The following is a 27,724-nucleotide window of genomic DNA, read 5'->3' on the forward strand; positions in this document are numbered from 1 at the left end:
TGAATGAAAACAACAAACACTAAATAATTTTGATTTGTCAAATATATTCTATACTGTATATACATATACTCCCAAACTTCGCATAGAAGAACTCAGTAGTACTATCACATGAAATGTGTGATTCCCTGGCAAAATGGTTATGTATTCCTGGTATGCTTCATCATGGTGGTTGAGTGTTGTCAAGTCGGTATCGGCTCATGGCAACCCTATGGACAGTTCCACTGTCACTATCCATAGAGTTTTCATGGCAAGATTCAGAAGTAGATTGCCAGACCTTTCTTCCGTGCAGATACCACCAACACCGCACCCCCCCCATACTGCTGCTGCCCAGTATGGGTTATTAGAGAACCTTGCACCTGACGTGGGACACGAACCCACTACCCTGAGATTGAGTCTTTCTCTACCAACAGAGCTAGTCGGGGCTTCATGCTTCATCATAGATATGTATAAATGAAATTTGCTTGACCTATCTTTCTGGCACCTTTAGGCCACAGATTACATTCTGTACAGCTTTTCTTGTGTAATTAGAAAAATAACCACCACATAAGCAAACCCTCTATAATAGACTGGGCTGACAGCTAGTTGCGACAACAGAGGAATTTTTTGTGCTTAGAAAGTATGATTTTACCCTTGCAAACTATTAATAAACAGAACTGTCCTGTTAGTTGTATAATTCATTTGGATTTTTAGTTTTAAAGTTTTATTTTTATTACACTAGGCTTCCTAGAGGTCCAGGTATTTGTTTCTAATTCAACCCAGAGTTGTTGATTTTACATTATTTAAGAAAGTCTTGAAATGTATTGAACTGAGTATTATGTAGTGTGATTTTTCTCTCCACAGCAGGTGGTAAAGTACCAAAAATAATACTAATAAGCATATGGTAGTACAGTAGTTAGGTTTCCTATGGGTGCTCTGGTGTCCTCCCACACAGAAATGTGCTGTCCCTGTGGTTCTGTCTGTGTGTGCCCTGCGAAGGACTGGTGTCCCGTCCAGGACATATACCACCTTGTGCCCATTGTTTTCCAGTATGGGATCCAGCCCCCCTGAGACCCTTGGATGAAGTAGTTGGAAAATGAATAGATAATAATAATTCAGGACACAATTGCTGTCTGTCTCTTTTACACAGTTTGTAGCATCTTAACATGTTTGTATTCATTAAACTTTCACATTTGATTTTCTTCAAAATTCAGGTCTTTCTAAAAACGAATGTCCTTTAAAAATAAATTATAAATCTTGTTGTACCCACTCTTGAAAGCTGTCGTTTAGAATTTTCAATTCTAGAATTTATTGTTGATAATATCAACAAATATGAAGTTGTGTATACAATTGCAAAATGTTAATTACTTTTTCAAATGGGTATTTGGAAAATGAATATTTGTATGAAACTTACTGCATTTCCTTTATGTGAATTTAGAAAACATTTTTTCCTGTTATTCCTTTGCTGGATAAAAAAATGTTGTTCTTAAAACAGAATCTCATATATAGATAATAAAAAAATTTAAGATGTTTTTCTAAAAAGAAAATAAATGCAAATAGCACAGACCTGTTTCATTTCATAGAACAACAAATTGTTTTCAAACTGGATTAATAAAAAAAAAATGTATACCATCAGAATGTCACAAAATTTACTTTTTATCTAAATATAATGTACAGTTACAATGTTAATATTCTTAGAAAATAACTAATCCTGATTTATTTTCAGTTCCTTACTTATAGTGTAAATTATTGAATGTGCCCTATGTGATGGCTCTGAAATTCTTTGGAAATTTGATTTACTAACAAGGGTTATTTATTCATCTGGTTTTAGGTATTACTTCAAAGTCCAGGCAAAGAACATATTTGGTCTTGGTCCTCTCAGTGAAACATTTACTTATGAAACAGAATCAGGTATGTAAGCTTCGTTTGCATTTGATTTTAAAACATTCTAGTCAAATTGACAGAAATATTGTCCTATACATGATTGTACATGATTCAACATGGTTATATTAGAAGAGTTATATTCATACAATGTTTGTTAGTTCTTTGCTTGGGTTTAGGCAGTAACAAAGTCCTTTATAGCTACTTTCTGAAGTATCCCAACACATTAAATACGAAATCTGTTCTACTGGACAGTAAAGAAGAAGTACCTTCATTTTTCTAAGATAATTTCCACTTGTGCCTCTGCACAAACTTCATGAACTGATAGATTCAAGACCCTAAAGACTTAGTCATTTACATATTATCAAAACATTCCATTAGAAATAACATTTATCATCATTCTTTGAAACCTTTTCAGTACAGTGGCATTCTTCCACCTTAGGAGACTGTATTTCATGCATTTACTGGTCCACCATCCCAAAGTCTCCTGTGCCACAAGCTTAGTTTTTTACACTACCCCCAAAACTGGACTTCCTGTCTTCCATGACACCCTGAGCTTTTCAGAATTTAATGTTTGGGGGTTTACTCTCTCTAATTCTCTGTGGACCAGTCGATTTTTGTACTGTATTTCCCCTTGCATGGAGTTTCTCGATTCTGTACTGATAGGACTTCCATGTCTATTTTTCAGTTCCTGTTTTCTGGGGTTCTTTGGGGATACCCTGACTACCATCTTTCTGGATCAATAGATCCATGAACAAATCTATAAAACTCTCTGTGGCAAAGTGTTGCAAAGGTTGCCATAGCAAATAAAACAATTGATGCATCAGAGGCTCATGCTCCTCTCAACCTGATCCAACTGAGTCTTTAAAACCTTACAGCTCCAATCTCCTGTCCTCTTTTATCTCCTTCTGTGGAAAAGAGAACTTTTCCTCTCCTCTGGATCTCTGCTTTGCAACGGTGACCACTCTCTGTCTGCTGCTAGCACACTTTTCCTCTCCTCACAACTCCAGTATGAAATCAAAGGTTTGAGGCAACTTCCCTCCATCAACAGGTCCAGGGATTGACCTTCTTCCTTAACTGTGCTCCTCTTCATCAGCTGGTCTAGACTCCAGCCACTTCTTCTCCTTCGGTATCATTTCCTTCCAGCTACATTGCTTTGCAGTACATTTGTCCTTTTTAACAGCAACTCTGAGTACCTTCCTTTGCCAAGGCTTTGAGCAGACTTTCCTTTTCACTCTCTCAGTGGTCATTTAAGCACCTCCCAAGTGGCAATGTACATTACCTGTGGCTAAATCCTTGTGCAGGTCGGTGTTTGCTTCTTGTGGTTCCTACCAGGAACTTCATGGAGCCAACCTGAAAATGGTTTTAGGTTTATGTGATATTGAATATATAAGCAGTACATATTTTCAATCCATAAACCACACTTCGAATGTGACAACTGTGGTGCAGAGAACGTCTAAAATGGTGGGATTAGTGATTCAGTCCTGATCTCAGGTCCCAGTAATTAGAATGAATGCAAACCCCTCTAGATCAGTAGCAAAGAGCTCTAGCAACTCTTTACTGAATGCTACGCTCTGGTGGAAATATTGTGAGATACGGTTTCAGAGAACCAATCTTGCAGAAACGTCTGTTAAGAAGGTAATACAAGTTTATACAGTTATAATGTTTTCTGTGCTTCAAATCATAGCACCAAACTGGTTTCCACTTCTGTGATGTTGACATGGTGACTAGGTATTACTGTTTTCCACAGTTGGGATTGCCTTGGGACTGGTTACATTTAAGTTGTTTTGACATGGGGTCACCTTCGATTGATTTTCTGCCAGATTTAAGTTCCTTTGCTGACCGTGTCACTAAAAAGTAACAAGGGGCAGCTTTCGTAGAACAGCAGCCATGTAGTTTATTGCACTTGTCAGCACTGGAATTCTTTAGTCAGAATTTGGAACAGTGCTGCAGAGTGTCAAAAGTGTTTTTGCATATACTCTGCTGCTACAATATCAGTCCCTCCCCTTGTGCTTGTATGAGCTTTTGTGTTTCTTACATTTACTCACTTTACCAGACTCTGCACAGTTATGGAACAGAAGGCCAAGAACAAGTTCCTGTAGTATTCCAGTAGTCTCAGTCATGTTAGAGGTTTTTTTCCATTTAATTGTTTTGTGGAAACCTAAATACATTGTAACAAGCATGCTCTCTAGGGTGCCCATGGTTAAGGGAAAGAGTTTCTGCCAGTGGATCCAGCCCATTTGGACTCACACCTTCACAATGAGTGGCTAGAGTTCAAATTCTTGCCAGGACCTAATTCCTGATCATTCCAATGCTATATCATACTGATATACCGGTATCTGTTGCCAGTTTTGCTTGCTCAGAGAAACAAAAAAAAATAGTTCAACTAGCCTGCAATTTCTAAGTCCAATTTCTTCTACATCACTCTTACATTATAAGGCTTTATTACTTTTATTACTTCCATAAATACATTGCCAGCAGCCATATCACCCTGCAATTCACAACTGGCAACCCACTGAAGCTAAGCAGTTGTGAGCCTGGTCAGTATCTAAATTACAAACCTCCTGGGAAAAACTAAGGTTGCTCCTGGAAGAGGTGTTAGTGGGGCCAGCAGGGGGCACTCACCCTGCAGTCTGTGTGGATTCTAATGCCCCAGTATAGTGACAGGGACACTATAATGTAAAAAGGTGCCGTCCTTTGGATGAGACGTTAATCTGAGGTCCTGACTCTCTGTAGTTAATAAATCCTAGGGTAATTTCATCTATGAATTGGCTTCATCACTCTGTTCTCCTACCCACTGTTAGCTGATGTGTGCTGAGTGTACTGTGTGCACTATGGCCGCTGTCACATCATACAAGTGGGGCTACACACACTGGTGGTGGAGGCGAATCCCCATTACATATTAGGTGCTTTGAATGGAGTGACCAGAAAAAGCACTATATAAGTGTAAAGAATTATTATTATTACATGTACTGTAATACAAATAAGATTATCTATGATTTCTTGATTTAGCTTTATCCTATTTTTTTAGAAATATTCTTATTGCATCTAAACATCTTTAAATTGTCATTTTGTAGGGGATTGGGATTTTGCTGTTTAAATTTAAGGACACTAACTGCCTACTGTACATTTTTAAGATATTAAAACTGTATTGTAATGCAGGTAACTTTTAATGTAATAAGAGGTTGCTTTGGTTAACAGCATTCAGTGATAGTGTCTGAATTAATCCACTATGCCCCACTGACAGATTTTTTATATTCCTTTCTTTCTCTGAAAATTCCCCACATCTACTGTTTAACTCACTCATTCAAGGAAGAAAATTAGGCCTGAATAAACAAACTGTACTGTTTCTAGCTGGCTAAACATATTCAGTAAACATGGGCTTTAAGCATAATAATAACATTAAGTTTAAATCATTCAACATATAATGAAATTATATAACAAAATACTGTATAATGACGATGCAGAGCAATTAGTAGTGTTGTAACAGAAGAAACAAGGTTCTTGATCCCGAGATGAAGTGAAACAGATGAGTTTATTGCATGCAAGGAACAATAAAGCCGAAGTCTTGTTTCTCGCAAGAAACAACAAAACCGAAGTATTGTTCAACGTACTGTTAAAACTTTTGGGTTATATAGTGTTTTCTTCTCCGTTTCTGACGTCACTCGGTATGATGGTAAAGAGGGGGGTTCATGGTATTTGGCCAGTTTACGATGTTCTGGGCAAATGGTCAGTTTTAACATTACACCCAGGGGGGTTCCTAGCTGGCATCTGCAATCCTTATCAGTTAACCCCCTTTCCTGCCATAAACCCCTGCTTGTGACTTGGAAGTCTAAACCCCCTACAGAAAAGATTAAATTCAAACCCCCGTCTTCACATCTTTCTTCATTCCCCCCTTATAAAATATGGCATACGTCAGTGTAGCCTATTTTTATACATACAATGTCAGGGCAGATCTTTCCTTTCTTGGCGAACAGGTATGTATTGCCATGACATTGTACGTTCCACGGTTATGGCAAGATGTGATACATGTTTTTGTGCACGTGATGATTACAATTATACATATAAACAATACTACTCCTACAGATAAACACTATAAAAAGGTTCCACCCCAGGCCCCAAACACAGACTTTACCCAAGGCCCAATTCCCCAATTTTCAGTATAATAGTCCTGATATTTCTGTCCCTCATTGTAAATGTGTTGGGCCAGATCTGAGATGTGCTCAGAATTATCAGGAATATATGTGCAGCATTCAGTGCCAATTACTGCACAAGTTCCTCCTTGGGCCGCCAGTACATAATCTAAAGCTAGTCGGTTCTGCATGGCCACTGTTCTGAGGGCTACCATCTCATCATTAACAGCCTTCAGACTAGATGAGGTAGAATTTGCTAATTCTTCTAAAGTCGAAGCCATTTGAATTAACTCTCGACTCAGAAAGTTCATGCCGGCTTGTGGAAATATTATACCTAAATAATATTCCCAATCAGCCAATTTTCTTTGTGGTCTGTGGTTAGGTCCGAAGGGGGTGTGGGTTTGAACACGGATATGAGGAACCACATATCCTAAATAACATGAGCCAGACCACTGGGCTGGCAACCATGGGTAGGCTCGTTTTCCACAAATGAAATATGTTCCGTTTGGCGCTCCCCATGCCTCTGAAAATAAGAAACTTATACCGAATTGTGGGGTGTGCCGATCCCATCCTGGAATTTGGAAGGTAGAGGTGGATATATTTGCAGAGATGGTAAGGTTGCAACGACTCCATCCAACCAAGTGCAGACCATTAGTGTGCTGAAAACATATGTTTCCCTCACGTTCCTTATTTAGAGTCAGGTATGGTGGTGTATGGCTTCTGTTATATTTAGGAGCGTAAGAGCCTGTGAAACTCGTGGGCTCTAAGCCTCGCTCCTGTAGATATTGTAATGTTGTGCAGGTTAAAGTCGTGTTATGGCAACCCCCATAGTTTGTCATATTAAAATCTCCTAAATTATCCCTCCAAATGATCATGCCTATGACTTCCTCGAGACGCCAAGGAATGGCTCCCATAGGAAGTCCTCCCTGTACATATTTGGGTAATGCTGCACACACCCAGCAGGCACTTTGGTTGGTTTTCTTAGCTGTCAGATAGGAGAGGCCTAAAAAGGAATTAATTCCATGTTCTCCTTTGTGGGAGAGATGATCATTAATCCCTGCGGAACATAGTTCTACAGCAACAATTATCATTATTGACAGAAATGATTTCATTCTGAGTCTGTAAATGGGGATGAGGCTCGTCGGCAGTGTGGCGCGTGGATCCAGCGATCTTTTCCTTCCACTCGAACCGCAGACTCGGTTGTCAACAGGATCTGGATCCCACCTGGGCTGGAGAACCTGTGAAGGAAATTTCCTGATCCACACCCACTCTCCTGGGATGAGGTTGTGCCCTCCTTCAGGTGGTGGTCCCCACGCCTCCAGGACCTGCTCGCGGGCTCCTTGGGTGGCCTCTGTCAGCTACTTGCAATAATACAAAGGAATGGTTGATCCCTCTGAGGAAACCCCAGTCTCAGCACCTGTAAGAGAACTTGTTTCAAATTATTAAAGGCGGCTTTTGCTGCAGGAACCAAGGCAATCTTGTCCTTGTACTGCACTCCCCCCTTAAGCAGATCTGTTAAGAGTTGTGCTCACCCTGTAAAAAACATTGCACCCAGGCCCTGTTAAAATTCCACAATGCTAGACACAAAAGGGCCTTATCATAACTGCTTCTATTAGACACTCTAAAGCTGAAGCAACTCAGACTTGTGGGTTTCCTCGTCAGGGGAAGCACTCAGAATACCATCAACATACTGAGTGATCACAGCCAGTTGAAGCCACGTGATACCCTGTTCTGCATAGTCATTCTTTGTAATGCATAATATTTCAACCCAATAGATCTGGGATCAAACCACCCATTAAAATCTGGTACTCGGCAAGTAAAACTTGCTGTCCCAATACTCCTGTGGCCTCCTGCCATCTTCCCATATACATTGCTCTATAGTACACTGTTGAACAGAGGAGTGAAACAAGCAGGACAGTAGTGCTCCAGTATCCCCTACAGAAAAACCAACACTCCATTAACAGTACATTTTTATCCACTGGACTGGGACAGACTTAGGGAGGCTACAAGGGATTTACAGGATCTAATCGTTAGGTAAACAGATTTTCTCACAAGACGTTATTCTCCCCAGTCTCGATTCTAAACCTACAGCGTTTCAGCATGTCTGGTTTCGAGACATTCGAATAAAACCAAATTGTTTCCACTATTGCAACTAATTGTATAAATTACAATTTATAATAATACAAAAACTGTTTAACTACTTTTACGTCCACCTGTACTGTACTTATACGTTTCAGACGCTCTTATATTTTCCAATCTCCTTAAGTTGATTTTCGTCAAGTCTCTGTAGTTACGTCTCTAGCCAGTCCCGCTGGCTAAACACACTAACACCGTCATTTAGTAGACCAAAACTCACAGTTGCACACATACATGCCGGCACACAAATTCATAAAACACACATATACATCGAGAATATATTTTTCTCTTCGTAATACAATGTGCTGTATTCTTGTTTTACTCCTACATGAATCATTTTAATTCCTGAAGCGCACTCCAGGTTCGCTGCATTTCTAATTTCGGGTGCGGTACTTTAGCCCACCGGTCAATATCTTACGGTTTTGGATTTGATCGTATGGGGGAAATCAGGGAAGGTAGGTGCGATTGCAGACCCCCTCGACGGGGTGCGAGACAGTGTTAGAGTGGCGCTGTCATCAACGGCACCAGCCCCTGCTACATCAAGTCCTTTCCCACTTCGAGTGAGAGTACAGACCTGCGGGCGCCCTCCCTCTAACAGGGGAGACCCTGATCCGTCTTTATCATACTCATACCAAGTGTTATCCCAATCAGACCCCCCTTCTCCATATGGCCACTGAGGGAATTGATCCCAATTATTTTCGTTTCCTGCCTGTTTGTTCCCCTGTGGGAGAGCAGGATATAACTTAGTCGCCGGCTGTAGCACATTAACCAGTGCAGCGTGACCAGGAGTTAATTCCTAATTCGTTTCTCATTCTCCTGTACTGCCTCTTTTAGCTTTTTTTTTTCCGTATACTCTTTCGTAGCGAGTAAAGTATATCTTCTTCCGGGTATTTATTTTCCCCGTAAACACACTTTTAAGTCACATCCCAATTTCTTTCTTTTTCGTCATGTATCTGCCACCACTGGTGCCGGCCGTGCACCAGGGTGGGAGCTACATGCTTGTGCTTTTGCCAATCAATACTCATATATGCTTTCTTTACAGGCGTCTTCGCCCCAAATTCCCTCTGACAAACTCAGCTTTTTCCATATTTTTCTCCTTCTTTTCCGTCAACTTACACTTTTCCGATATTTAAACGGACCCTTCCACCACTTTCTCAAACCATCAGTTAGCGCACATGTTCGGTCTCTTTAAGATTTACTTTTGTCGTGTGTGAGGTAACAGCTCATTCAGTAGGGGGATGCTTTCACTTGAAAAACCTGTGCATTCCTGCACTCATTCAGCCAAGGGCGTCTGTTACCTCAGGATCTAAATGCCTCTCCGAGACTTTAGAGAGGACTTACACCGCACTGTTCACAGGTAAGAAACGAGACCTCGAAAACCCCCTTTCTTGATCAGTAATTCACCATCCCCAGAACGCCAGCATCGCTGCTTTTGCCCCGGGGTGGACTTACGCACTGAGCTCAATCAGGGCGATTCTCGGGTCCCCCAAATCCTGCCACTTAATGCCCCGCTCCCCACTTTGAGGTGCGCCCATGCCAGTGTCGCGCGTGTGTATATGTATTTCACAAACAAGGAAAACACCAAAAACATACATACATATATCTCCTCCACTCCTGCTTCCTTTAAAACAAAAAAAAAAACCACGCCACGCCAATCTGTGCACGATCAAGGCGTAGCTAATCTCAGGACCCCGGGCGTAATTAAAGCCCACACCAATCCTGGATTATACGTGCATTTAATGCACCACTCAGCTCCAGAACCCCGGGCGCAATTAAGGCCCACACCGATCCCGAGCCACAGAACTCCGGGTGCAATTAAGACCCACACCAGTTCTGACCTTCAGAACTCCGGGTGCAACTAAGACCCACACCAGTCCTGAACTACGTGCATTTAATGCACCACTTGCTCTAGAACCCCGGGCGCAATTAAGGCCCACACCGATTCAGAGCCTCAGAACTCCGGGTGCAATTAAGACCCAAACCAGTTCTGAGGTTCAGAACTCCGGGTGCAATTAAGACCCACACCAGTCCTGACTTCACGGTAAGGGTCCAAAACCCGTTCAAAACTCCACGCGCAATTAAGGCATACACCAGCTTCGAACGCCTGTACACAATACCGCGGAACCCCTGCCAGACCAAATTCTGGGCTTACAGCAAACAACCCATTACATACACCGGTGCCTTCCCCGGGCCAGAGGAATTCAGAAACTCACGTTTACTCCGTCATCTCGGGCGATTCTCGCAGGGAGCAGAGATTTCCCAATCGGTCAGAGAGAGTCGGGACTTTTAAATAAAAGAGGAGTCCTTACCTCTTAGTTATGTGCGCGCTGACCGTCTCTCCTGCCGATGGGAAGTTCTGCGCCTTCTGGAGCATCCGCCGACTACGCCAAATTTGTTGTAACAGAAGAAACAAGGTTCTTGATCCCGAGATGAAGTGAAACAGATGAGTTTATTGCATGCAAGGAACAATAAAGCCGAAGTCTTGTTTCTCGCAAGAAACAACAAAACCGAAGTATTGTTCAACGTACTGTTACAAACTTTTGGGTTATATAGTGTTTTCTTCTCCGTTTCTGACGTCACTCGGTATGATGGTAAAGAGGGGGGTTCATGGTATTTGGCCAGTTTACGATGTTCTGGGCAAATGGTCAGTTTTAACATTACACCCAGGGGGGTTCCTAGCTGGCATCTGCAATCCTTATCAGTTAACCCCCTTTCCTGCCATAAACCCCTGCTTGTGACTTGGAAGTCTAAACCCCCTACAGAAAAGATTAAATTCAAACCCCCGTCTTCACATCTTTCTTCAGTAGTAATAAAGAGCAATAATAAATTAGCAAGATGGTATGGTGGTTAACACTGTTACATCACAGGTCTAAAATCATGTGTTTGACTCCACCTTCCAATCTTTGTTGAGTTGTGCATTTTCTCCCTCTGTGTTTCTTTCCTCTCCCAAAGACAGACAGGATTGCTGTGTTTACCTGTTTTGATTGTGTTCAGGTGTACTCTGGCACTTTGCTATACAGTATGCTCAGAACTGCAAACAGTGTGCATAGTTAAGGTGAACTAGGCAACATATACATGTACCGTACATCACAAATTAATAATAATAGTAATAATAATAATAATACAAAACTGTATGTTATATAGCGACAAATTGTACAGTGCAAATAATACTTAAAGTAATATACCTTCTCAAAGCACTTTACAGAATGACAACAACAATAAATAAAAAGAATACACAAGATAAAACACAATTACAATATACAGAGGACACTGTGGATGGTGGTACTAAGAAAAGTAGAAGCAGAGGGGTAAAGAATGGAACCAGTTAAGTAAAGGCTCTTCTAAAGAAGAAGGTTTTGAGTGTGGATTTGAAGGAGTTTAGAGAAGGTGAATCTCTGATATCGCTGGGCAGAGAGTTCCAGAGCTTGGGGGCATAACAAGAATAGGCCCTGTCACCCATACAATGTAGACGGGCTTGGGGGACAGTTAGGAGACCAGAATTAGAAGAGTGAAGGTTGCGAGGTGGGGAGTAGGGTGATAATAGTACAGACAGGTACTGAGGTGCCAAGCCATGCAGAGCCATATAGGTCCATCTGGAATTTGACAGGAAGCCAGTGCAAGGACTCCACTAGGAGTAATGTGATCACATACGAATGGGACATACTGCAGTTTGTTCAAAGTAGATTTAGATACCCCAGCGAGTAGAGCATTACAGTAGTCAATTAAAGAGAACACAAATGTGTTGATCAGCTTTTCAGCCACAGGTACAGATAACATACAGTAGGGTGTAGTCTAGTGATATATCTGATGTGAAAAAATGTTTTGACAATATCCTGCACATGTGGGTCAAATGTTAAGCCAGAATCGAATATCACCTCAAGGTCTTTCAATTTAGACTGAAGCTGATGTATAGAACCATCTACAAATAGGGTTACAAGATTGGTTTTACGAAGTTGATGGGGGTGCCAATAAGCATGACTTCAGTCTTGTCACAGTTAAGATGAAGGAAATTTTGAGTCATCCAAGTTTTTATGTCAGAGATGCAATTAGATAGAATAGAGAGGTACATCAGTGTCAGGTTTGGTATGGATGTATATTTGAGTATCATCAGCATAGAAATGATAGCTGAGGCCCTGTGATCTTAAAAGCTGACCAAGTGAAAACATGTAAATGCTGAAAAGCAAGGGGCCCAGTATTGAGCCCTGAGGAACACCAGACTTAACACGACCAATTTCAGACCTATAATCATTAAGAGAGACAAAGTGACAGCGATCAGTGAGGTAAGACTTGAACCATTTGAGAACAGTGTCAGAAACTCCAAACACAGTCTCAAGATGAGAAAGTAAGATATAATGGTCAACAGAGTCAAAAACAGCACTGACATAAAGAAGGATGATTATAGAAAGAGAACCAGAATCAGAAGCTATTAGAAGATCATTAGTGACTTTGACCAGGGCAGTTTCTGTGCTGTGAAGTTGATGGAAGCCAGATTGGAGGGGTTCGAAAAGGTTATGAGGTGGTTATGTAACTGAAATGTGAAAGCACACATTTTATCAACATTATCAGCAAACAAATTATTATCAGCACACAAATGATCAACATCATGATCTTGAAGGAAATAAGCAAATGACAGCCCAAATCTACCACATGGGTTTGAAACATACACCATATTTTGGTGTTCAATAAAGAAATGCCACAGAAAGAAATTTACAAATGAATCCCTTTGTTCTTGGGTAATGTTTTTTCTGGAACAGTTATTAATCATTAGGACCTAAAATATTGGTGTGCTTGATGAAATTAAAAGTAAGATTCTTGTATTACTGAAACAATTTCACGTTTTTTTGTTGCTTTGCAGATGATCCATTGCTCATAGAGAGACCTCCTGGTAAGTCACACAAATATTACTGTTATTTTAAATTCTATTTATTGATGAATATAGCAATATACCCACCATGTGTTGTACAGTGTCTGTGTCTGTAATACTGTGTCTGTGTAAAATGAAAATCAAATTGTACAGTGAAAATAATGCTTAAAGTAATGTACCTGGAATCACATATGATGTGGCAACCTGTTCAAATCCACTTCTTTACAGAGCTGGGTGTATTTTAAGGGAGATGTATTTTGTCACTAAAGGTATTCTAATATCAGGGGCTCTTTTACTTAACAGCAAAAATCATTAGCAAAGTATGATTTGGATTTATTATCACCTGTTTCACTTTGCCAAACATTCATTCAGAAAATGAATATGTACTGTAAATACATCATCCAGCATAAAGAAATTCCAGATTGTGTGTTTCTAGCCTGGTCAAAAGCGATTAAAGTTTAAGATAAACGTACAATAAAATCTATTTTTGTTCCTATTGTTGCAACAATACAAAGACAATTTCTGAATGTAGTCTATAGCTGTTTCTCCATCTAGTTTTTTTTTTCCATGACACTCCAATCATAAGCAATCTGCCTTTATTCTCAGGATAACCCTACCACATTAGTGTGGCGCATACCTAGTTTTCTGGATGTTTATGTTCTAAGGAGGAATATTAATTGTATTTCAGGTGGAGAGCCTATTTGGATTCCTTTCTCCTTCAAGTACAACCCAGCACAGAGCACCTGCAAGGGTAGTCAATATGTGAAGCGTACCTGGTACAGAAAGTTTGTTGGCGTTGTGCTTTGCAACTCACTCCGGTACAAAATCTTTATGGGAGAAGGACTGAAAGGTGTGGTGAAATCAATATTTACTTAACCAATGGCTGATGATTATTGGGTTCTAATGTATTTCACCTGTTGTTTTTAGGCTCACTAGTATTATTATATAAAGGAAATGTAAAGCATGTTTTTAGTATAACATTTTTCAGTTGTGCTCAACTCGATCAAATTGGTGGTAAATGTGTCATCATGGCTTGACATACAGAAGATGTGGACTGCAAAGAAACAGGTAAAGGTTTAGTCCTTGCTGAAAGGAAAAGAAAAGAGACACAACGTTTCAGTTGTGGAGCCTGACACCTTCTTCACAGCTGAAACAGTCACAGTCTTTCACAGTCTTTTCTTTCCTTTCAGCATGGAATAAACCTTTTCCTTTGCAGCCCATGCATGCTGATGCAGCTACTGTACCTACGTAGATGTGGACCGCCACCTTTAGAACCTTTTTAGAGTGTGTTAGATTGTTAGGCTAATTTTGTTGTAGAGAAATATGCAGAAAGTAAGTAACATCTTGACATTCATGAGGGTTAGGTACAGAGAACTGTTGCAAATCGCTGAAGTCTTCCTCTATACCTTTTGTATGTTTAAAACATAAGTGTATAAGTATGTTTAAAAGATGTAAGTAACCTTCCCTTGTGTGATATTTAAAATATTAATACGTTGGCTTTAAGTTAAATAACATCAACAATAATCACAAACTCATAGTAATATGTTAAATAACATGAATTTCTTCTCTGTGTCTAGCCTGCATTTTCTCTCTCTGCCTTCATGATTAACACAGCCCACTGTAATGAACAGGGCAATAAAACTGTGGGCCGGTAAAGTCATCTCAAGTCATTCCCAATGCTGCCAACACAGAAACAAGCATCTTGATTTCTTCCTAATCTGCTCTTGTTCCATACAAGACCCCATTGGCTAGAATAATTTAACACATTTTTATAGTTTGCCAAAATTTGTGGCCAGGGGCTTCAGCTCTAGAATGCTTAATGATAAATTATTTAATAAGTTCCAATGGAGTCGACACATCTGAAGAAGGCTCAACAGCTGAAATTCCTACTTGTTTTAGTTTTTCATCTTGGAATTAACCTCTACTTGATCCAAAATTATTTTGTGTTTTTAATTGCTTACGAGTTCATTTTGATGTTTTCTAGAAACTTTCTACAGTATTGGAGATACATACGGCCATGGTGAAGATCACTGTCAATTTGTAGACTCCCATATGGAGGGAAGGACAGGGCCTCACTACCTATCAACCTATCTGCCAACTGTGCAAGGTAACAACAGTCTCTTCTTCCTGCTGATGATAAATCCTACAATTCTGTTGTGCAACACAAAAATCAGTTTTTAAAGTTCAACTTTAAAGATACCCTTCTTATTAAGAAACCCTCCTGTAATTTTACCATAATAAGATATTTGTTCCGTTATTTGACTATTAGCGTCATTGCTACAAAACTAAAAAAAATCTACTCTAGTGCTCTTTTAGTAAAACAGCATGACTGAAATTTCATTGTTTCTCTGGAAAATCTCCTTTAAAGTAGCTCACCAGTTCCATTGCTAATTCAATGAGGCCTAGCCTTAGGGCTTCCACCTGGTCCATAATCCCCAGACACTTTGAGACAGAACAGCATTACAAAAATTGCCCTGAAATTAATGTGTAAATTGCACTTAACTGTTACTAAATTGATATTGCTGTTTAATCACCACATGGGGCTTGACAATATAATAGTACTTGAATGTGAGAAAATAAAAACGTATCTGGAGTAATATGTATTTTCCATTTTACATGACCATTTGTTCTTTTTTAAAAGCCATTTCGATTAAAGTATAATCCTGATTTGTACTGATCACAGATTCTCTGATCCCACCGTTTTGTGCTGAACCAAACTGAATGTTTAAATTTATAACATTTTAAAATGCTGTTTTGTCTCAGTGACTCATTAAGTCATTGGTCAGGCAAGTGGCAATTCTGCTTTCCTTGTTAAATACAAGGTGTAATTATTATTGTGTTTAGAGATTCAGCAGTTTCACTTTTCAGCAGATCACGTCACTTTTTATCACTTGTATCATCTGATTCTTTAATTGATTATAGTTGCCAAAATTTTCAGCCCAGGACTGTTTGTTTCAGGTTTCTTCCGTGCTTATCGCCAGGAGCCAGTGCAGTTTGGACTCATCGGCCGTCGCACATCTCATCCCTTTGTGGGCTGGTATGAGTGTGGTGTACCTATTCCAGGAAAATGGTAACAGCGACCCAATAAAGAAACTTTCCTCTAAAAGTACATGGCCCAAACGTACTGTGGCCTTTCTTCACAAAAGAGAAATAAACTTTACGAAATGGCAAAGTTACACACATGCTGCTTTAAAATGAAGACAATAAAACGAAATAATAGTCCCGTATTAATAATTCATGCACTTTTGAAGCAGTGTTTGTGAGAATAAAGCATGTGTGTTGGAATTGATTTTTCTTCACTCCTAAAAACCTTATCCCAATGGCTAAATGTAATACAAAAATGAGCAATTGTGTAAAAATACAAGTAACAACATTTTGCATAAACACTTACTGATAGCAAAGACAAAATATTACATCTTTTACTTTATAAAAGATTGCAAAGTGCTAAGTTATTAATGAAAATGAACACAACATTGTGTTGTATAAAAAGGTCCATGTTAATATTAGTTTTGTTTTATATATATATATATCATTGATTATGTCTCAAAAAACAGTTTACACAGTATGACTGTATAATAAAACATTCCTGAAAACGAAATGTTTGCTACTGTTACTTTAATTATATAAATTTTCTCTTCAAAGATTCTCGCCTTTTCCGAATCTTTGTGCCCCATAAAATATTGGGCTGGGGGTTATTTTTTATTTTCAGTATGAGGTCAGGGAAACAATGAGAATTACGTTGCTCAGGAATGAAAGAAAATTGTTAAATGGTGCTATGGAAACCACTAAACAGAAAACATTTACCCTGACACTTTTTTTATTTGTTGTTGCTCTCGCTCTTTTTTAAAATCAACAAAATCGCTTTTAAAATTTAAAGTCCTCTAGCTTCAACAAATCACACCTGACTTCTAATAGTGTTTATGTTATAAAATATGTTATTTATTCTTACTGTATTCAACTACATATAACAGCATAATTGTTGTTGGACTTATATTTTCTCTGTCCATCCATCTATCACAAAACCTGTGGATGTTTCAAATTGGTGACAATACTCTGGTGTTCAAGTCAAGTATTTTATCAAGATCCATGGTGTTGTAATTTGCACTAAAATGCATGAGCTGATAGACACTGCAATGAAAGCAAAGGACCTATTGATGTCTGTGCAGTTCACAAATTCCAGACACATATGTATAAAGGACTGGCAAGTCTGTATATGAGATATGTACTTTGGTTAGTGTATAAATTGTATTATGATTTTTTTCTCCCAATGCCTGTTTTTCTTTCTGATGTAATTTAGATGATTTCATTCTTCCTCGGCTAACAAAACAGGACTTTTCAACCTTTTTCTGAGCTCTGAATCATAAGGTTGGAAAACGTAGCTTTTTATATTTTTTTCATCTTTTTGTAAGAATAAATGCATTTGAAATGTAAGACTGACATTGTTTTGTTTTATTTGAATGAGGGTGACAACCCTTAAAAGGCTGTTGTGTATGGGCTTTCCATGTTTGTGTTGCCGTGGTTACATGAAATCCCTGAGACACCTTGGAGCGGGTGTCATAGACAGGACTGCTGGCAGGCAGGTCAAGGTAACAGACACACAAGAAGCTGTAAGGTTAAGTGCAAATGAAAACACAGTACTAAAACCCAACAAAAGCTCATCTTTGAGCTTCTAAGTATACTTTTTCTTAAGCCCTCTCTATAAATTCAGCTAAGCTTTTTTGTGAAACATTTACACTAACTTTCACAAAGTTCCAACTGTTGCTCAGGTTGTCTGATGCCTCCTTTTGTCTTACTTGTGACTAAGAATAGGAATTAATTTCCCATAAATTTCTGAGAAAAAGTAGTTCAGATAAGAATCTTTGTCTTGTCTGAACCTACCACCCTCTCACATGCTCTTCCCGACATCAGCTATTTCAAGATCAGACCTAACAAAGCCATATCTTGCCCTGGGGCTTGTTAGAAGCAGGGGAGGGTGGGTGCCACCCTTCTTCCAGATGGGTCATAAACCCATTATAAGCCCAGGTTATGTAATCCTTCTCTCTTTCTTTGGTTTTCCAGGTGGTCCCCCATCTGGACACTCAGAATTCTGCTTCAAGACACCCCACCCTCCCCCCTTTTCTGTGTAGTAGCTGCTCAATTGTCCTCATCCTCTTCCATCTTTGTCAGGGGCCAGTCAGGCAGCCTCTCCCCTTCGTCTTCCATTTCTATCAGATGACTGTCAGGTGGACTCTCTCCCTCTTCTTCCACAGCTATGGACCTCAGGCAACTCTGCCTCTCTCTCCCTGCTGTGGGAAGGTCTGCCAAGGCAGCAGGAGCCAGTCTTCCTCATAATTCTCCTCAGACCAAAGGTCATCTTCTTCAAGCCAGGGGGGTAGTACAGTGTCCTAGTACTCCAGATACAGTATTTCTGTTACAGGCTGGTGGCAAAAACAACAACTCAACTAGGATGAAGAGAAAAGGAGGCACCACCTCACCCTTTTACTGTTCTCTTTTCAAACAGCAAGACCAAAACAGTCAGTCGGTCAGATTCTTCTCTTTGTCCTTTCAGGACAGTTCGCTAAGTGATGAGCTCTCCTCCAGAATCCAGGTCCTTGGTGTTTCTAACTCTCCTGGCTACCTCACACAGATACAAAGTAGGAGTATACATAGGCTGGAGCTCAGCTATCAGATATCAGGAGTCTAAGGACCAGAAGCTGGTTCCCTCCAGGTGGTCATTACAGGTTCACTGCCAGAGTCTCCATTATCAAGTTCCCTGGTGGTCCCTTCTCTGATCTAAGGACTTTGGCTAAGGAAGTCATCTTCCTGCCTTTCTATTGGCTCAAGCCAAGGCCCATAGTTATTTGCCTCCTCCTTTATATCCAATGTCTCTAGATTCTTAAACAGTGTCTCTTTTGTCCACTGAGTGATGATGTCCTTCTTGGACTAGTGTCTTTTCATTAGGATTTTGTCTTTCTTCTCATTTTTCTTAATTCCCTGTACCAACCTGATCCTTTCTTTCTCCTTGATAAGCTGCTACCAGTGACTTTCAGGTCTGCTATAGTTTAATTCAGTTGAGACTTTAACTTAGTCAATTGCATCTGTCGAGTCTCAGCTGTCTCTATCCTGTATCTGCTTCCTCACTTTACTCGTGCTGCACCAAAACCACCTCCTCACTCTTCTTTAGAGCTTCTAGCTTGCCCATTTCAAACTGCCTCAAAGAATCAGCTATTTTGGCACTCAATAATTCACCAGCTTCCTGTTCCACACCTCTCTGAAGGTTCTGTCTAGTCTTTTTTCAGTCAGAACACTTCATACTCTGTCCTTGTCTTTTCAGTATCAGTTTTAGGGTTTCTGTGGCAGTCTGGATGAGAATATCTTCTGCTTTAAGTTTGGAATCCTGCAAACTATTATTCTGTTCTGCATCTATGCATACCATTGTGAAAAGTATCGGAACCGTTTTCCTCTTCTCCATCTGCTACTGGATCAGCAATTTTTCTCCTTTGAGATTAAATTGCTGTTTATACTTTTCTTTAGCAGATGCCAGGTCTTCTATTACTTACCAGTTTTTAACTCTAAGATTGTGGTTTCTGATCTCTTGTCATTCAATTTCTTCTTTCAGTTGGAGAATTCTCCAGTGTTTAAATATGGTTTCCCTTTTCTTTTTCTTCCCTCTGGCTGGCCTTTAAAATGAATTCTGTAGAGAAAATTCAGCCTTTTGTTTTCAGCAATAGGCTAGTTGAACTGGGACTGAAGACTTTCCTCCTGCAACCTTCTGTTCTTCACATCTGCTTCTACACTGTACTAGACATCAGTGAAGTAAATCAGTTGACCTTTTCCAGTTCTTTCTGACTACTAGGACTTCCTCAGCGTTTCACTTACTTACATCTGAAGTAAGTATTCATTTTCTCCTGCTGCTTGTTAGCCAGTTGGACCTTAACCTTCTCGCTCAGATCTCCTGGTACAGTTTGTTCAGCTCAGCACCTTTCTTACTCCAGGCTTTTCTGAGGGCCCAGCCAATGGCCCGTGGTTCTTTACTTTCTCTTTCTCAATACCAGTTGGGAGCACAGCAGCTCATTCCAATTTTTTTTCCCTTTTCAGTAGCTCCCAGTATCTCCATGTCTCCAATTCAGCTCCCAGTATCTCCTGTCTCCAATTCAGACTTTCTAGGTAAAAACACTTCTTTCGATTCAAGAATTTCAGGTGTCACCATCATCAGATCCCATTTTATGTGTGGCACCTTTCCTGCTTTCATTTGTGTCTTCATTTTCCAGTCCTCTTTCTCATGAGGACAGGCTTGTGTGCTGTGGCTCCATACTGTGTGCATACTCCATATAGGATGCACATAATGAGGCATGCTCAAACAGACACTGTTTGCCCTAGAAGTGAGGGTCTTCATTTAGCTAGGGATATCATCATTGTACAGCTTCCCTTTGCAGCCTCTTAACTGATTATAAAAAGTCCAAAACTATGCCCAGACTGAAGGAAATTGTTTCCTGACTTCTGTGTGATGACAGAGTGGATTTCTCTACTAAATATCTACACTAAATACAGCACTGTTTTTAACTATACCTTAAAAGTCTGTCACACAGTGTTCAAATATTCAAAGGAGTATGTTTTTCTCCGGACCATAACCTGTCATCATGCATCTCACACCATACAGTACATGACACTGCAGTAGGTTGTCATATACAGGAAAGTAAACCAGTTCGACAAGGCAGATGGAAGGTAAAGTGAAAATGACCTTTTATTTATAGTGAAAAGGAAAATACTCAAATACTAAAAAATCACCCTAAGCCTACTCTTTGAAAATAAAAAAGCCTAAGCTACTCTTTAAGCATCTAAGTAGAGTTCTTCTGAAACCAGCTTAGTCTGGCAGCTAAACTACTGACTGACTCCAAAACAAAGTCTCTGTCTCCGAAATGTTTAAGAGTCACAATTTTCCACCTGACACTCAGTTGGCAGGATGCTTCCTCCTCTCTCTCACTCTGGTGCAGATTGCATGACAGAGGATCTGCCCTCTGTCTCCAGACAGCAAATAAAGACCAAATCCAGATGGGATTTTAAGCTGTCACCCGACCGATTATTTTACACGTACAGTTTGTCAGGCGACTGAGTTTGGCATGTTATTCTGCACAGCTTTCTTGGGAATGTAGTTCAGATAAGAACCTGTCTGAACTTATCCCCCTCTTACAATTCTGTCAATCAGCCTGATGGGGGTAAGTATATCACAACACTATTATATTTTTGGTGTATTTTTATATACAATAGAATTTTCACCAGATGTACAATATTTGCTGCAAAATGCACTAGGTTCCTGCCCTAAATACACTGTATTACAATAAGCCAACGATTGTATTTTCAGAATTGACTGTCTCTGAAATACTTTGTTAGAATGCCAAAGAAAAGCATCTAACGTAGCAAAAGAGATTTACTTAGACCACAAACACAAGACAATTAAGAAATAACAATAAAATTTAACAATGTGAAATGTTCTTTTATTAAGGGTTCATTTGACAGTAAAAAATATAAGTGTTTGAAGTTTAAATTCAGTTGGAATTACTGTTGCAAAGGTTCCCAAGCACAGAACGTATGTATTTATATTAACACATTTTTATATAGTACTTGTAAGCATTCATATGAAAAAGTTAAGACTGTTATTTTAAGATTAAAATAAATGCAAACTTCAAAGTTTTTTCAGTGACAGATTTCAGTTTGGCTTATAAGTATATACTTTTACATGGGAAAGTTTTAATATTCACAGTTATACATTACATGTGGGATTTAATATCCCTGTAACAACCAAAGTTTGTGCCAGAATGAATTTGTCAGGAGCTACAAGCACAACCAAGGATCAGATTTTGGATTTTAACTTCTCCAGCCAGAGCTACAAAATTGGCTGTGCTTGACAATATGTGTGTGTGTATGTTCAACTTTTTTCTTTTTTACTTTTGAGATGCCAAGTATATTTTTTTCTCCATTATATCCAGTAATGATAAAAAGCTTCTATTTGACCTGACTCACCATTGTAACACTTGCACCCAGGGAAAATGATAACAGGCTCATCCAGTACAACATGCACCATTAGGGCCATCAGTTTCTTTTTTTTAAGCAAGTCAGCTGAGGGACAGTAAGGCTAATTGTCTACCGGAAGGAAAACACAGCATTTCTGTTATTAACACAGACTTACAGACAGATTACAAACATAAGAGGTAGAACGTTGTAGTTCAGGTGGGTAGCTGCGTCAGCATGCGTAGGCTGCAAAGGAACAAGTAATAGGTTTATTCCATGCTGAAAAAAAGAAGAAAGAGAACACAACGTTTCGGCCGTGGAGCCTTCTTCAGGTGTGAGAGAGACAGGGCAGTAGCCTGAAGAAGGCTCCACGGCCGAAACGTTGTGTTCTCTTTCTTCTTTTTTTCAGCATGGAATAAACCTATTACTTGTTCCTAAGAGGTAGAACACTGGATTCCACTCAATATGATCTCTGTGCATCAAGTCAGCTAGTGACATGTTATAGATTTGTGTAGACTACCTTTTGCCTGTATGGGTTATCCTGCATTCCTCTAGACATTCTGGATTCCAGTACAGGACTTCTTCTAATTGGCTGCTTGTATTTAAAAGTTAATTTTATCTTAACTCTTAATGCGCCATCATATTTGCTATCGAATTCAATGACTTGAGATTGAAATAATAATGAGATTAGAAAATCTAATGTTCTATAAACACATGGACATGATTTTCATAAAGCAAGTAAAGAAGGAAATTAAAAGAAAATACATATGAATACATTAATTCATCCAATTATTTATCTGTAGTATTATCTTGTTTGTCTGTTAGTTGTTAGTTGTTCTGTTGAATTTATAGAATAAATAGATGTTTATACAGTAGCACTTTGGTTTTTAATGTCATATATATGACCAGATTGGAAGCTACATCTCACAATTTAATTGGTAAATTAATAATTCACAATTCCTTAAAAGAAACCAAAACTTCCAAGATTCAAAATGTATAAGTTGACACTGATAGTTTTGACAATTTATTTCTTATATTTTGTAAATTTAGACGTTTGCTTTTACTTTTCCAGAAAAAAATCTGTTGTGCAAGAAAAATGTTAAATGAATAGGGCTAGAGCTTTAGATCTTTCCCAATGGTTTGGTCTTCTAATAATACTGAGGAAATTCATACAATTTCAATTTTGGATTAAAATAACAGACTGCACAGGCCAAAAATAAGCCAGAAGTATTTCCTTACTATTGACTAAAGAGTGGATTCAGAAAAAGAAAAACCAATAATTGGAATATTGTATTTGGGTACCCATTAAATTGCTCCAAAACAAAATCCACAAACATTTCTTTTTTTCTGCAGGCCTTTGTTGAAATCAATTCAAAAACTAGATCGAAGCTTTCCTTGTGGACAAATGCATTGGTAGTTTTAAAGAAAAGTTGAAAATCCTGTTTTTACTAATGTTTTTTCTCCATCAAAATCCCCCTTCCCCCTCTTCACCCAGCCCTACAGTTACAGTATGTGACATTATGTGTTCTAGCTGTTTTCTTGTCTGTTGATTCATTTTATGTTGTTTTTTGTGGTGTTATATTGCAGTGTCCATATGTACAATATATGCCCTTAATTGCCATATTGTGTTGTATTTTATACTTCGAATAAAAAATCTACTATTAAATGGGTCACAAAATGAGAAAAAATAAGTGGGAACAGGGCTACGTTTACTTGAGTTATACTGTACATGCATAATGGCAGGCATTTTGTAGGATTTTGCTTTTTCCTTCTCCTTTTACGATCTTTCAGACTCCATATGGCAGCAGATAACAATCTTCAAGAAATTAAGTAATAAATTCCTTAGTTACTGAGTTATCAAATATACACATTTCTTGACTAGGTGCCTGTCAAGTATCGCATAGTCAGAGGAGACACATTTGGTCTGAGGAAGTGCTGAGCTAGTTGGGACTGGACCTTCAACAAAGGGACCGAAAGGAACCAAAGGAGAGAGGAATGAAAGACAAAACACCATGATACCTGCAGTCTGCACACAGCGTCCTTATTAGTATCCTTATTAGTATACAGATGGAAAAAAGAAACACAACGTTTTCTGGAATGAGAATACTATAGTTATAGCTTATGAACTTTCACAAAAAGTTGTCAATTTGTTTTCAGCCCTATGACCAGCAATACAGCTTGTGCAGTGAGGCATTGCAACTTGCCATTCACACAAAAAAAGCTTGTTAGGTGCACTTTTACCCAATGAGGTCCAGGTGGAACAATGCCCAATCAGGTCACCTTTAAAAAGGCCTTATTCAAAGTTTAGGCCCCTGCAAGAAAAAAGGCCACACACAGTCAGTTTTCTGTGCATTCCATAATGCCTTGAATGTCACCAGAAGCAAGGGAGAGGGCCACTGGCATTCTGCAGGCAAGCATGTCATGTGCCAGCGTTGCCAGACACTATGGAGTAAGCCGCTCCACTGTGTCCCGACTGCAGAAAAGGATACAGCAGATCGGCAGGACAGATGACCATCCAAGATCAGGTCGCCCTCGAGTGACCACACCAGAGTATGACCGACACATCAGACTGGTCCATCTGAGAGATCGTTACAGATCGTTACAGATCTGCCACCCACACTGCTGCTGAAACTACTGGCAGACACAATGTCCACATAAGTGAGGCTCCAAGCTTAGAGCAAGACGAACTGTCTAGGAGGCTCACACCTCCTAGACATCACACCTGACTGGCTTGGGCCAGACAGAGGCTGCGATGGACTCATCAGCTGTGGCATCAGGTCCTCTTCACAGGTGAGTCACTCTTCTGCCTGTTCCACGCAGACAGGAGGGCCAGAGTGTGGAGGAGGAGGTGTTGCGTTTAATTTTTCCATCAGTATATTTTGTCCATATACTGTACACGAGGAAGGGACAAATTTAGTCCTTTAGTCCCACAGGTTGTAAAGGTATTTACCACTACATATGACCTTAAAAGCAGAGGATTTTGCTTAATAATTAGTTTTATTAAATTAGATCATTATCTATTAAATAAGAACAGGCACACCTCAGGACCTCAAAGATTATGGCTGTGTATCACTGGCATATAGCGTAAATATATTCTGGGTCTGAATTCTGGTGTTTCATCTAGTGACACTGCAGAAGGGTTTTGCTCCACTAAAGATTTAATTCCACTTTTAATATTTTTATATTTCTTTCTGAGATTCAGCTTCAGAAAGAAATCTTACAGTCTTTACCACATTCCCAACTTCACATATTCAATACTGTGCATATTAAATTCACCACAGTAAGAAAAAGGCAAAATAGTAATAAAATGCAGAAACTACAGCTGACTATACCTACCGGTCCCAGGACGTTTGGCCTATTAGATCCTGTGGAGCCACTAGAGCACCAACAGACCAACACAAGACAAGCATATTCTGTAACTGCACTTTTATTCCCTTATCTACTGTACTGTAGTCGCAATTACTGAACAGGTAGCATCACTATCAACATCACTAAATCGTAAGTAAAAAAAAGGGCATCCGCAAGGGACATACTCAGACCAGCAAAACTACTTAACAACACAGCTGCAAGTAACCTAGGAAAAAAAAGTCTCAAGGAGCAATCTTTGCACGCCACAGAGTCATGTCTCTCACTCCTTCTCTTGCAACACCATTAACACAGAAAGAAAAAAAATCCCAAAACTTCAATTTTCAGTTTTGTTGAAGAGGGCCTACACCAGGAGTATCTTTCATGCTGCAGATCTTTGTATTCCCAGTGTAGTCATTCAATTGATTCCCGCCATCCTGGCATGCTTCCTTCTGCCATATTGAAGACAAAAAACCTCAGCTGAGGCCTTTGGGTTTCTCACTTGCATCTTCTTTGTCTTGATAATCCAGAACCAATATGTTCTGCTATACCTCCCCTGTCTTTTTGTATGCAACAAGAAACAGGGCAATGGAGTAGAGAGCATGAATACTGTAATAACCAGTAGCCATATCACCCTGCACCTGACAAGTGAAACCCACTGAAGGTGTGAGCCTGGTCAGTACCTGGATGGGAGACCTCCTGGGGAAAAAATAAAGCTGCTGCTGGCAGAGGTGTTAGTGGGACCAGCAGGGGGCGCTCACCCTGCAGCCTGTGTGGGTCCTAATGCCCCAGTATAGTGATGGGGACATCTGAAGGCGCCGTCCTTCAGATGAGATGTAAAAGCGAGGTCCTGACTCACTGTGGTTATTAAAAATCCTAGGGCGTTTCTTGAAAAGAGTAGGGGTGTAACCCCAACATCCTGGCCAAATTTCCCATTGGCTCTTACCAATCATGGCCTCCTAATAATCCCCATCTATGAATTGGCTTCATTACTCTGCTCTCCTCCCCACTAATAGTTGGTGTGTGGTTGGTGTGATGCTGCACATTGGTAGTGGTGGAGGGGAGTAGATACTGTATAAGTGTGAGCAATTATTAAATTAATTATTACTACCTCAACTGGCTCTACTGGGTTTTTTATTCTCCTACTGGCCAAGACTGATGGGAATGTTATGGTGATCATGGGGGGAAAGTAGATTTTAGTTGATATTCCAGCAATCACTTTGTATAAAAAAATTGCCTTTGATGTTTAATAGAAATACAGTACATACTTACCAGAAGTTCTAAAATGCAATAGATTAAATTTCATTTTTCCATATTACTGGATTACTGTATTTCTCTAAATTCTGTACCTGTAGTTTTATAGCTCTATGTAATTATACAATGTTTTAAAACATGTATATCCTCATTAAAATACTTCTTTCTTAGCGTTTTGGCAGTGTACTTTACCACGTTTGTTAAGACACATGCTAAAGAACCTCAGAAATTACACATGAGAGTAGGCGAATATAACTTGTTTGATAGTTGGTAGTTTGTTCATCCGAGGATCTTGTCCAGCTGTTTATTGAAAAAACTCAGGATAACAGTTTCAACAAAATTTCTGTCTTACGCATGTGAAAGTATTTTAAAGTCAGAAAGCAATAAGGTTCTATAATTAGATTATGAAATTGGCCCATTTTAGTGGTGTTTCTGATAACAGTGTTTTTTGTATATACAAGCTTGTCACGAAGTCTGTGAAACTCTACAGAGTTCCCAGAATTCTTCAAATTGCAGAATTCAGATTGCTTATCTTTATCTTTTGCCTTAACAATAGTGATTATTTCACTGGTTAAGAATTTTTTTTTTTAATTAATACTCAATTTACTCCAGAGAACATATAGTATATGATTTGTAAAGTTCAAGTCTGTGTTTTTTTCTTGTTTATTACTGAGATCATACAATTTCCATTATAAAGAAAATACATTTTCCAATCTAAAAGACCCAAACAGGTTAAGATTATATTTCAAAATCATGTAATTCCACATACCTTCATATTTTAACTGCTTGGACAGTGGATGCATGGATTGACTGTCACAATAGTCTCTAGGGACTTGTGGAAGAGGTGATCGGACCCTATGCGGTGCCGAGAAAAATAGATGTCCAGAAATCCAAAGGGTGAAAGACGGAATGCAAGGTCGGGTAGGCAGGCTAGGTCGGGTTCCAGTAGTCAGGTCGGTGCGGTATCCAAATCCGCTAAAGAGAGAAACGAAGGCGAAGCCGGGGACGGAGCAGGGTCGGGTATCCAGTAGTCAGGTCAGAAAGATATCCAAATCCGAAAGCTGCGAGACAGAGACGAAGACGTTGCCGAAGGTTAAACAGGGTCGGTATCCAGAGATCAGTTCAAAAAGTATGCGCACAAGAGGAA

At 39.5% G+C, this 27,724-nt stretch overlaps 2 protein-coding genes across 5 annotated transcripts in view; one reads left to right on the forward strand and one right to left on the reverse strand.

Annotated features, from left to right (window-relative positions):
- The window catches only part of fndc1 (fibronectin type III domain containing 1), an 84,060-nt gene extending 66,639 nt beyond the window's left edge, over positions 1-17,421 (forward strand). For both annotated transcript variants that reach the window (XM_088625220.1, XM_088625221.1), the window contains 5 exons: positions 1,808-1,887; positions 12,982-13,011; positions 13,679-13,840; positions 14,975-15,097; positions 15,949-17,421. In XM_088625220.1, the coding sequence (XP_088481346.1) occupies positions 1,808-1,887; positions 12,982-13,011; positions 13,679-13,840; positions 14,975-15,097; positions 15,949-16,064 (511 nt within the window). In that variant the 3' untranslated portion in view covers positions 16,065-17,421. The remainder of the gene's footprint in view (positions 1-1,807; positions 1,888-12,981; positions 13,012-13,678; positions 13,841-14,974; positions 15,098-15,948) is intronic.
- The window catches only part of LOC148674726 (uncharacterized), a 93,037-nt gene continuing 67,193 nt past the window's right edge, over positions 1,881-27,724 (reverse strand). For 2 of the 3 annotated variants that reach the window (XR_015935376.1, XR_015935378.1), the window contains one exon: positions 25,019-27,638. The gene's annotated coding sequence lies outside the window, so the exon portion shown is untranslated. Of the gene's footprint in view, positions 3,211-25,018; positions 27,639-27,724 lie in introns of those variants that run through there. The other variant, XR_015935379.1, reaches the window with a different exon arrangement.

Source organism: Lepisosteus platostomus, chromosome 3 (genome assembly GCF_059453375.1).
Source record: "Lepisosteus platostomus isolate fLepPlt1 chromosome 3, fLepPlt1.hap1, whole genome shotgun sequence".
NCBI classification, from domain to species: Eukaryota; Metazoa; Chordata; class Actinopteri; order Semionotiformes; family Lepisosteidae; genus Lepisosteus; species Lepisosteus platostomus.